Source organism: Urocitellus parryii, chromosome 8 (assembly GCF_045843805.1).
Source record: "Urocitellus parryii isolate mUroPar1 chromosome 8, mUroPar1.hap1, whole genome shotgun sequence".
NCBI lineage: Eukaryota > Metazoa > Chordata > Mammalia > Rodentia > Sciuridae > Urocitellus > Urocitellus parryii.
In genome coordinates, this window is record NC_135538.1 from 103,853,069 (window position 1) to 103,866,026 (window position 12,958).

At 37.1% G+C, this 12,958-nt stretch overlaps 1 protein-coding gene across 2 annotated transcripts in view; it reads left to right on the plus strand.

The window, feature by feature from the left end:
- Ptchd4 (patched domain containing 4) overlaps window positions 1-10,585 on the plus strand; it is a 175,256-nt gene extending 164,671 nt beyond the window's left edge. For both annotated transcript variants that reach the window (XM_026394487.2, XM_026394488.2), the window contains exon 3: window positions 8,952-10,585. In XM_026394487.2, coding sequence (XP_026250272.2) covers window positions 8,952-10,585 — 1,634 coding nt within the window. The remainder of the gene's footprint in view (window positions 1-8,951) is intronic.
- Window positions 10,586-12,958: the final 2,373 nt, after the last annotated feature.

Genomic DNA, 12,958 nt, shown 5'->3' on the forward strand with positions numbered 1-12,958 from the left:
ATTGTCCAATACAACATATGATGCTTACCCGTCATCAGATGAGCTGACCTCTAGGCATCAGCCTCCTGTCTTAGGTTGATACCACTGCAATTGGATCATACCCGTCACTGACTACCGGTCCAGCATACAGCCGTACTTGTGGATAGGCCTATGCACCAGTGGGGGTGGTGAGGTTCTTTGCCTCACCTCTGTTGGCCCCCAAATTTGGCCTTTGCACCAGTGGGGGGGGGGTGAGGTTCTTTGCCTCACCTCTGTTGGCCCCAAATTTGGCCTTGGTGCCAGTGGGGGGGGTGAGGTTCTTTGCCTCACCTCTGTCGGCCCCCAAATTTTAGACCATCACTAGCAGAAGGGAGGAGGATACAGAAATGCCATGACACCAAGCCAATTGATGGCTCCTTTGGAAAAATTGCATCACTGGTGACACCATCAGCAAAGGTATGCCAGCACTACCACAATTCACTGCACCAACAGATAGTTTACAATGCATACAAGCGATACATAGTCCAGGCAAGTTCTGCAAGCAGTTCAAAGCAGAGTAATCCATCAATATGTCCATTTCCTCCCAAAGTAAATCGACTCCTTGATTGAGCATTACTTGTTGAGTTATTATTCATTGATGCATCAGTTTATACAGTTTGTTGTGATAACTATCAAAGAAGCTATAGTTTGGTGCTGAGGGCCATTGCCAAGTAGGAATGACACATCGAGATTTCCTTGCCAGCGTACCCCATGCTGCTTAGAGGACATTCGATGGGACATTGCATGTATGCTTTAGTAAGGTGACCTTACTCAAAGACCAGGGCGGATCCGGGTTTAGAGCTGATCAGGTTTGAGGAAGTTTCCCGCTCCTTGAGTTTAAGGCATTCCCGGTTTAAGACAATAGGGGTTTTAGGGAAGTTGGAGGTTGAAGATTATTGCTGCTGGGATTAGGGTGTTCCTGCTGCTTGTTCCCGTTGAGTTCTCGTGAGATTCAAATGGGATTTGGAAAAAGCCTCGTGGAGTAGGTAAATTGGGCGGAGAGATTTTAGATTGCCCCTGAACCTGTGTGGAGGCGGTGTGAGTTCAGGAATAAAGGATTGCTGTTTGAATCTACAAGGTGCGTGGTGGCTCGTGATTCTGTGCCAAGCCGAAACCTTGGCAGTTTGGTTTTATCTTTGTCTTCACTGGCACTAGGATGAAGATAGGAATTCTGGCAATGATGCTAAAAAAATTATGTAACATTCCAACAGGTACTAAGGAAACAATTTTCTGAACAATTTACATTATCCTGAACAGAATTATTAAATATAATGAAAAGGAAAGGTGAAAGTAAACAAACAGATCTGTTAACCTCCTTATTTGTACACATATTAAAACAATCCTCAACAGCTGTTTACCCAATTTAAATTAAACCATTAAAATCACGTGAATAAAGAAAAATTCGGATCCATTTTTTCATGATCTCTCCTCATATATGATATATGGACATATGCACACACAGACATACAACACAAAACACAAGTGTGCACACAAACGTACAACACATAAGACAATAGTAAAGGCCTTATAGCTTTACAGAGGTGAAATCTCCATTGCAATGTTTAAAAACTCCACAGTCAAAAAATAAAACTGATCAGAAAAACATTAACCTAGGTCTGTATGAGCTCAAAAAATAAAATAGAACTTTATGATGTGGAAAAATGCAATGATAAAATAGATATTGAAAAAAGCATCCTGGTTAATCACTGTCACAGATGTAAGAATAGCCAAGCTGGAGCTCTGGATATCAGCTGATATGGATTTGAGTCAGATCATCTTCTTTTTGGTCTGTAGAAATTGCTTTGGTTAGTCTCTCTGGAATCCAAATTGGCTGCTGTTCTCCCTGTGGAAACACACAAACAGAACCCTGACTCCAGACAATCACTGGGTCAGGACCTTTCCATTGTCCTGTTAGAATATCCTTCCAAAGTACCTTAGGCTTATGTATATTTTTTGGATACATATGCCTTTCCGCAGCACTAAGCCCTGATGAATCCAAATTTTAAAAGTTTAGAGTAAAAAAGGTTATTTTAAGTTTATCTTTGGGGGATATATATCCCTTTCCAATCCCCCCTTTTTGCTTTAATAAGTACATTTTAATAGTTTGATGAGCTCTTTCAACTATGCCTTGTCCCTGAGGATTGTATGGGATTCCTGTTATGTGAGTAATGCCAAATGATGAGCAAAATTGTTTAAAAGAGGTAGAGGTATAGCCAGGTGTTTGTGTAAAAACCACTATGGTCGTTATTTAAATTAAACAAAAGGGGGAAATGTTAGAGTCTGTAAGCAAGTCAGGATGGTGCCTGGCATTTTGCCAGAGGGAGTGGTTTGTGAAGTAATGCCAGCGAGCCATTAAGTGTGGAGATTCCTTATTGGTTGACTGCTGTATCTAGTTTATGTTAATTAAGATAAGCTATGTGGAATGTATATATACCCCTCCTGTCCTACAATAAACAGTCCCCACTCCTGCTGTATCAATGTACACAAATTGCTCGTCACTCCCCCGGTTATTTTGCTGCAGCTGGACTTCGACACAGTACACCCCAGGAAGCAGCAGTTTGGAGAATTTCTGTTGAGTAACTTCCTACCCCTTGTCTTTGTAGGCTATATAAGCACCAAGAGGTAAAAGCCTTGGGCAATCTTAATGAACTGACAACCTAGTAGGGCTTGATAATCACCTATTTATTCTAGATGAAATTTTAGTGAAAAGTAGTCTATGAAAACACACTGATCACTACCTCCAGCTCAGACAACTTTAGGATTAGAAAATATCTAAAAAAAACTTTTCAGGAGTGCCTTATGGTCCATTTCTAATTTATCAAATAGCAACTTAAAGCAAGGTCCTTCCTTTCACATTCCAATTCCTATTTGACATTCATAATGCTGAACCAGCCAAATTTTTAATGAGTTATATACTGATTTTACAATTAGGCATCATTAGCATCTATCACCACTTCTACCAAAAATTACTGCGTAACACTGATCAAGTCTCCTTCTCAGTAAAAGGAGGCAAATTATATCTATTTCTAAATCCTGTGATGAATAAAGGACTCTTAATAATTATTGTAAGAACTAATAATAAATGTTATTATTGAAGTTGTGTTTTATATTTTTATTAGCCTATAAAATATATAAATAACAAATAGTATAAATAATGAATTATATAAATAGTAATAGATATAACTAATATAACAATCTATTTTATATAAACTGTACCTTTTGATATTTTTAAAGTAGTATGATTATTATAACAATTGTGAAGAGAAGGATGTGTTAAAATAGATATTGATCATAGCAAACTCAGTTCTACAAATATATATTAGGCACTTATTCAATGCCAAATAATTTGGATTCAAAAACAAAAAGGTAAGTGACTGCCCTAGAAAGTGAGAAGCTTCTTTGGAGCTTCTTCGAAAGAAAATCAACCGAACATAGGAGTAAATGCCCTAAAGTGATCTGAAACAGAGGAGAGGCTTCAAACTGCTGGGGTGGCTTCGGAGGGCGAAGGGAAGCTACTAGGAATGGGATCAGGCTCAGGGTGAGATTCTGCTTCAGATCATCCCAAGTCGGAAACACCCAACTGAAGACTGTAATGAAGAATGAATACATGATCAATTGATCCCATGTAATGCCAAACAAGTAAAAAAAAAAAGAAAAACTCAAAATGCTGATTAATTACCTAGATTTTTTTTTTCCAATTGCTTAGCTGATTCAGATGACTTAAGATGTTACTGTTTCATATATTATTCACTTATTTATTTGGCGGTCCCACAGTCAAAAATTCCAATACAAAGTCAAAATGTTCTTTTCCATCCGTGCTTAGGGATGGCATCCATAAGCATATTTATTGAAACAGTAGCTAACCAAAGAAGACATAACTGCAAAGAGAAAGCAGAAACTTTGGAGTAGGTCATGAGAAGTAGTATTTTTTTTTCACCTTTATATCTTAAGTCTCTGATGTAAAGGTCAAACTCTCATGTCCTACTGAGAGCTTAACATGTGCAAGAGAAAAGGGAAACCCACCCACATATCTCCCCAAGGCAATTATAGAGAATTCTAATTACACTGATTAAAAAGAACTAGAAGCCCACATAGGGTGCTTATTAAAACAATATATCAAAGAAAATCCCAACAGGGAGTACTAATGGAGTCAGTTAGAATTAGTTCCAATTGGAGTTGATCTTTATTAAAACTATTTTGTTTGGATTCATGGGTTTGGAGAGATTGGTTTTGAGATAAAAATGTCATCTGGAAAGACTGTAGTGGATTTTTAGGAAAATAATTCTGTTCTGAGAAAAGCCACTTTAGGCCTAGCCATGTCACCAGAGAGTTTTTCTACAGCAATAAGAGAAGCAATCTCAAGCTGATTCAATGACACTGAAAGTAATATCTACACAAAATATCACTTCCACATATTCTATTCTTATTTCGTGTCCCTGCTTCTTTATTTTTAAAGAGGTATTGATGGTTTTGTCATAGTGGCAATATATTTTTCCATGTATATTTCCCTAATTTAAAAACAGTTGCATTAGAAGATATGATTAAAATAGAACTCAGAATTATCCAAGTGAAAATGACCCAGGTTGACAAGGTTAAAAAAGATTGTGTTTCTTTTTTATCTTTATATCATATATTGGCTAGAAAAAGTCCTTATATACAGAAACTTTAAATAAATATATATGGAATTGAATAGTATATGGTTCTTATGGACAAAATTGATAAACATATAAAGATGCATAAAATCTACACTTTAGATTTTATGATTAAAAGATGTGATTTGAGGAGCTAGAGATATAGCTTAGTTGGTAGCATGCTTGCCTTGCATGCACAAGGGCCTGGGTTCAATCCTCAGCACCACCAAAAAAAAAAAAATTTTAATCCACCTAGACTTAAGAATCAGAGTTGATTTAATTTAATCAACTAAAGGATATTTCTTGGCATCTATCATCTATTGTTTTGTCACTTATTCTACATAAAATGTATTGCCTGCCCTTGAAGAGTTTGCAATCTAACCAAAAAAAAAAATTGAACATATCTTGAGAAAGACATTTTGTTTCCGAACAAAATAGCCCATGGTTGAGGGCCAAAATGAGTAAATAATCACTACAGTAAGAGTTTAAGGAACAGAAAAAAATCATGACATTTTTGAGTCACCAGAGTTGCCTCATAACAAAGATGATAATTGCACTGACCTGTAACAGATTAATGAATATGACCAGCAATGAGACTGTAATATAAAGCAGAAAAAAATGACATGAACAAAACCAAAAAGATAAGACTGATCGTGGGCATGATTGTGGACAACGTTAGTCCAGTCTGTAATAAATTTCAACTTTTAGGAGGTGGTCAGACTATGGAGAGAATCGAATAAGTATATATCAATAGGAAAGCTCTGTAAAATACATGACCCAATGAATGAAACATGCCGTTTGGAGATCAGGTTTTCAGTCTCTATCTCACTTAAAACGATTCCCTAAGATAATGTGGTTTATCTTCATGCTCTCACACATACAGACCTTTGAACTACATAAAGCAAAAATCTGGCCTACATAGTGTACCTAATGTTCCATTAAAATGACCATCAGCAGGGGCAAGCCAAATTTAGTCACAGTGCCATGTAGCCTTTGCCCCTTGTGACTACAAAGATAGCAAGAGTCCTCATTTCTGAAGAGAGATGCTCTAATTAAAGCATTACTTCAATTACCTTAACCACTGTCCTAATATTTTATTTTTGTCAAGGGAATAAGAGGCAGTATCCTGTTTAGTCAAGGAGCCTTACAAAAGATAGGAATGAATACTGAGTGTTATTTGTTAAAAATCATTGGACTTAATACAATGACACATATGTTGAGCTCATAATTAAATGCGAGAAAGAATAGATTATTGCCTCAATAATTAAAATTAAAATCACTTGCCTTTTATTCAAAAGTAGTACTGTAGTAGTTTTCATAACCCTTCCTACTTGTGAGGGTAAATTTGTCTTTCCTGCCTAGAGATCAAGAACAGAGAACTTTGGAAAATAAGTAGGATTTATGTTTCCCCAATACCTATTTCCCTTTAGTAACAATTAGTAATTAATTACAGTTCCCAAAGTTAGTCAAGGTGTCTTTAGAATCAAATATTTATAATATATACAATTAAAAGTACAAATACTATCATCAAATTAATTATGAAGCAAGACTCCTTACATTCCCTTAAAAGAGGTCTTAGTAAATGCAACTCACCGACAAAACATTATTGGTTAGGAATAGATTCAGCTGCATATAACAGTAGCTTAGTCAAATGGATATTTAGGTCTTTTTTAAATAAAAGAATTCCAAAGTAAGGCAGGTTATGGCTCTTATTAGTGACTCAATGATGCCATTTAGGATAAAGTGTTCTCCGGTTTTCTAACAAACATCCTTAGATGACTACCAGTTATATTGTGTTGTCTAGAACTACTAAAAAGTTTCTTCTCAGCAAAAGAAATAATCTGTAAGGTGAATAGAGAGCCTACATCTTGGGAGCAAATTCTTACCCCTCACACATCAGATAGAATACTAATCTCTAGGGTACATAAAGAACTCAAAAAGCTAAACACCAAAAAAAAAAAAAAACCCAATCAATAAATGGGCCAAGGAACTGAATAGACACTTCTCAGAAGAGGATATACAATCAATCAACAAATATATGAAAAAATGTTCATCATCTCTAGCAATTAGAGAAATGCAAATCAAAACTACTCTAAAATTTCATCTCATTCCTGTCAGAATGGCAGCTATTATGCATACAAACAACAGTAAGTATTGGCAAGGATGTAGGGAAAAGGTACACTGGTACACTGCTGGTGGGACTGCAAATCGGTGCAGCCAATATGGAAAGCAGTATGGAGATTCCTTAGAAAATTGGGAATGGAACCACCATTTGACCCAGCTATCCCTGTCCTCGGTTTATACTCAAAGGACTTGAAAAGAGCATACTGCCGAGACATAGCCACATCAATGTTTATAGCAGCTCAATTCACAATAACTAAACTGTGGAACCAACCTAGATGCCCTTCAGTAAATGGATGGATAAAAAATGGAATATTACTGAGCAATAAAAGAGAATAAAATCATGGCATTTCCAGTAACTGGATGGAATTGGAGAAGATAATGCTAAGTGAAGTTAGCCAATCCCCAAAAAAGAAATGCCAAATGTTTTCTCTGATATAAAAAGTTTGATTCATAGTAGGGTAAGGAGGGGGAGCATGGGAGAAACAGATGAACTCTAAATAGACCAGAGGAGTTGGAGGAGAAGGAAGGGGGCAGGGGGTTATTAATGATGGTGGAATGTGATGAACATCATTATCCAAAGTACATGTATGAAGATATGAATTCGTGTGAATATACTTTGTATACAACCAGAGATATGAAAAATTGTGCTCTATATATGTAATATGAATTATAATGTTATAATTTAAAATGATAGCAATATTTTTTTAATTCTGTACTGTGAGGTACAAGATTAGAATAAAATACTTAAGGCTTTTCATCCAAAAAATTAAAATAGCAGGCTGGGGAATAAGATTTTTAATCATGTATGTTGCAATCTAAATAAAAGTAAATAAAGATAGGAATCATGTAGGTCAATTAGCAAAATCTACCAGCAGCCCAAATTCAGCATGATTACCATAAGACTCCAGTTATGTACTATCTTTGTTAAAACCCTACTAAGTGAATTGGCTATGGAACACATAACTCCAATATCTAGATGCCACACAAGGTCCATTTTCCAGGTTTTTGTGAATTAGGTCATTTTGTGCCTTTAAGCTGCATCATTGTCTAATGGATTTCTTGGAGAACAGCCCAAGCACAGCTTGTATCCATTCACATAAAAGGAATGTGTTTAGGGTTGCTCTTCCTACAAGGGCAAGAGTAATCTATGAAGATTTCCACTCATTCAGAAAGTCACCAACAGACATATTGTGAATGGTGATTGACAGATCCAATTCAGAGAACTCAGTAAACTGGGGAGGGGGGTTGTAGATATGGTGTAACACTTTATTTTCCCAGCTACTTTTTTTTTTTTTTTTTTTTTGCCCGTAAGGAAGTAGTGATATCTTAAGAACTATCAAATTCCTGAAAATAACAGCTCAGTAGCTAACAGAGTCTGGCACACAGTGGGTGTTCTAGTAATATCTGTTGAATAAACCTTTTGCCTATTAACCCTTAACAAAAGCTTCTAGAGGTTGGTTTAAAACAAGCATTCTTCATCTACTTAAATAAAGAAAAGGCACCAGTCAGCATCCATTCCATGCGAATTAAAGCTCACTGAGGAGCCCAAGGGAAAGTGCTTGCTGCGATCTCTCACCATGAAGGTCTTGCCCTCTCTTTGCATGACCTAGTAATTTTTTATTCACATTCAATGTTAATTAATCAGTTCTGTATGACTTGGCTTCTATTCTGTTTAGCCACTAAGCAGATTATCAACATTATAAAAATCAATTTCATGTCATTTTTAAGTGTTTAATATCATCTAATAAATTTCTATATCAGTATATTAATCACCTTGAAATAGAGGTTAAGAACTGTAAGTTGACCAAGTACTTGAACTGATGTCAAAGGTACAAAAAGAACAGCCCCTGCACTGGACCGCTTATGATTCATTTAGAGACACAATATGTGATAAATTGTGTGACAATGTAATGTTAGGTCTACCACTGTCAGATTACTAGAACAGACAATGAATGCTTCATCTTTGCCCAAAATACCAATATATTTGGGCTGTACTAAAGTGGAAATAAATACCAAATACATCCTGTGTGTAGCTCAATATTCTGAGATGTGATAAGCGGGTCACAGCACTTAGAAGATTAGAATATGTCTGTTTAGCATAGATAATCTATATGGAATTTCAGTTGAACTAGAAGAAAATAAAAACAACTATTCTTTTTCTTCTTTTTTAAACATTAGGTCATGGAACTAAAGGAGTATTTGAGCTTCTGTCTGGATGGCGGAGAACCAAAGAGAATTTACCCTTCAAAGACAGGGTAGCAGATGCCTATTCTGATGTGATGGTCACCTATACCATGACCAGCTCCCTATACTTCATCACCTTTGGCATGGGGGCCAGCCCATTCACAAACATAGAGGCTGTGAAGGTCTTCTGTCAAAACATGTGTGTCTCTATTCTGTTGAACTACTTCTACATTTTCTCTTTCTTTGGCTCCTGCCTGGTCTTTGCCGGACAACTAGAGCAAAACCGCTACCACAGCATCTTTTGCTGCAAGATCCCTTCTGCAGAATACCTGGACCGCAAACCTGTGTGGTTCCAGACAGTGATGAGTGATGGACATCAACAGACATCCCATCACGAGACGAACCCCTACCAGCACCACTTCATTCAGCACTTCCTCCGTGAGCATTACAATGAATGGATTACCAATATCTATGTGAAGCCATTTGTTGTCATCCTGTATCTCATTTATGCCTCCTTCTCCTTCATGGGGTGCTTGCAGATCAGTGATGGAGCCAACATCATCAATCTACTAGCCAGTGATTCCCCAAGCGTTTCCTATGCCATGGTCCAGCAGAAATATTTCAGCAACTACAGCCCTGTGATAGGATTCTACATCTATGAGCCCCTCGAATACTGGAACAGCAGCGTCCAGGAGGACCTCCAGAGGCTCTGTAGTGGATTTACTGCAGTGTCTTGGGTGGAGCAGTACTACCACTTTCTGAAAGTCAGCAACATTAGTGCCAACAACAAGAGTGACTTCATCAGTGTCCTACAAAGCTCATTTTTAAAAAAGCCAGAATTCCAGCATTTTCGGAATGATATCATCTTCTCCAAGGCAGGGGATGAGAACAACATCATTGCTTCTCGCTTGTATCTGGTGGCCAGGACTAGCAGAGACAAGCAGAAGGAAGTCATAGAAGTGCTGGAAAAATTGAGGCCCCTGTCCCTCTCCAAGAGCATCCGGTTCATCGTGTTCAACCCCTCCTTCGTTTTCATGGACCATTACAGCTTGTCTGTCACAGTGCCTGTTCTGATTGCAGGCTTTGGTGTTCTCCTGGTGTTAATCCTGACTTTTTTCCTAGTGATCCACCCTCTGGGAAACTTCTGGTTAATTCTTAGCGTCACCTCAATTGAGCTGGGCGTTCTGGGCTTAATGACATTATGGAACGTCGACATGGATTGCATTTCTATCTTGTGCCTTATCTACACTTTAAATTTTGCCATTGACCACTGTGCACCACTGCTTTACACATTTGTATTGGCAACTGAGCACACCCGAACACAGTGTATAAAAAGCTCCCTGCAAGAGCATGGGACAGCCATTTTGCAAAATATTACTTCTTTTCTTATTGGGTTGGTCCCCCTCCTATTTGTGCCTTCGAACCTGACCTTCACACTGTTCAAATGCTTGCTGCTCACCGGGGGTTGCACACTTCTGCACTGTTTTGTTATTTTACCTGTGTTCCTAACCTTTTTCCCTCCTTCCAAAAAGCACCACAAGAAAAAGAAACGTGCCAAAAGAAAGGAGAGAGAGGAAATCGAATGCATAGAGATTCAAGAGAACCCTGATCATGTCACCACAGTCTGAGGGGTGTAGACGGATGGATTGTTTTTATTTTCCAATATTGCACAACGATGCAGGGCGAGTAAAGCTCAGACCTCAGCAGCTTGGGCTGGCCAGGGGTAACAAGGCAAGTCAGAGCAAAAGCGCACACAATTCATGACATGTCCAAGTGTCTGCTTCTTGGGCCAGTGGGGAAGAGGGAATTAAAAGGGGTGGGGAGTTCTTTGCAACCTTGTTCTCCATGAAAGATAAATTTCTGGACATGATCTTAGAGCCCTTCCAAGAAAAGGATGAATCAATGAAGCGTTAAGATAGAAGGCCAAAAGAACCAACTGCTTTTATAAAGAAAAGGCTTAGGAGAGATGCAGAAGAGAGAAAGGTGGCCTCCAAATAAGGAAAAAGACCTAGGAAATGTCAAAATTGCCGTGTCAGTTTTCATGTTTGTTTTTTGAACAGGTTGGTCAAAGGAAACCTATGCACTTGGGAAGTACATATTTAATCCCGTCTAAACCAAAGGACTTCCCGATCCATTTTATGTGTACATATATATGTATATATGCCATATATACATATACTTAGATTTGTCTTTATTGTACATTGATGTTTGTGTGGGGAAAGGTGTCCATTTGCAGATAGGCTGGCCTTTCTCTAGAAAGTCAAATCAGCTTTAGCCAAATATATAGATTCATTAATGGCCATTCAAAATTTATAGACTCATTAATGACCATTTAAAATCAACACAAATGTCTAGTCAGCAAGAGGGTTATTCAGCTGTGTGATAAGCAAGAAACAAAACAAAAGAAAACAAAAAACAAAATGTGAATCCATTAGATTCTACCTATCATCAGTCATTGAGACTCTAGTTTTGGAAGACTTAGCAAAAAAAAAAAAAAAAAAAAAAACGCAAAAAGGCATTTGAATTAATTATCACATTGACAGTGTTTAAAATCGCACATCAAAGCTAAGTAGTTGATATGGCTTTTCATTGGCCTTAATAGTTATCTGGATTTGGAAGGTTGATATGGTCGAAGAGCTTACCCACCTGCAAATGAGCACTTTACACGTTACCCATATATATGTGTTTAAGGGTGCACAAGTTTTGTGTGGTGTGTATGTGTGTGTGTGTGTGTGTTTGACTTGGGATATTCCATACTTATAGCATTCTTATTTTAGATGGTAAAAATATACTGCCATGGTAAATAGGTAATTAACATAGGAGAAAGGAAACAACTAAGAAACACTGTAGAGTGAAATAGAGTAAAATGGACTCTCACCACTCATCACCCAGCAACAAATGGTTCTTAGTGTAAGGAAAGTATTCTAATGCTATAAACTCTAGTGTGTTCCTTGCATTAATATTTGAAACATTAACCCAGGCCATGATTGAAATAGTAGTGGTCACAGTAATTACTACAATATCATTTTGTAGCTTCTTGCAGTATCATTGTTCTTGTTACCTAGAAAGTAGCCTCAGTTACTCATAGCTCTCTACAGGTGGTATATTAACTGCAACTGCTGCTGAATTCTTTCTCAAAAAACAAAAAACAAAACAAAACAAAAAACAAAAAAATACTGAGGTAAACATTTCCATTGTGTTAAAGTTTTAAACTGCTCCCTTGCAGATAGAATTGGTCTGTTGGGTGCTTACTTGGATTAATGTTATGCTTCCTGTTGGAGAAAATTACTAGAAAATGCCTTTTTCCATGTCAGGCAGTAACATAATTTATTTCCAGGTAGGACAGAACAAATGTCCAATGAATAAAAAAAAATCTGCTAGTAATTTTTGTCACCTAAGAAAGCTGCTGTGTCCCACCAACTTTTAATAGAATTAATAATATTAATATCTAAAAAAACAAATAAGAATCCTAGCCTCAGATAAGTCAAAGAAGAGATACAAAAACCACTCCTTCTTACTATCGTCTTTGGAGATGAAGTTGATAGATTAATGAAGAAATAACAAAACAACTGTACTTTTTTAAATGGTTTACCAGAATATAAAGAGAAAGGAGAATAAATTCTAGATTGAAAAACATTGAAATATAATGTATTTATTGAATAGAGTTTGTTTTGTCCTACCTTAAGGTTATTGAGTTTCTAGTAGAAATGAGCCATGTCTTCTCTGTTATGTTCATTTGGGCCCAATAGCAATACACTTGAGTATGGAAAGTAATTGCTCATAACCATAGAGTTGTTTTTACTCTTTTTATATGTGTAAAATCATGTCACCAATAACCCTAGCCTTTTACCTCATGAACTGCTATGCTAGGATGAACTGTATGTGGACTAGTAAACCTCCAGCTCATGATCTCATATTAGAGGTAGAAATTTCTGAGGAGATTTTTGGTTTGGGTTTTAGAGTTGGGAGGCAGTCCTCTTGCATATATTACCTATCATTTG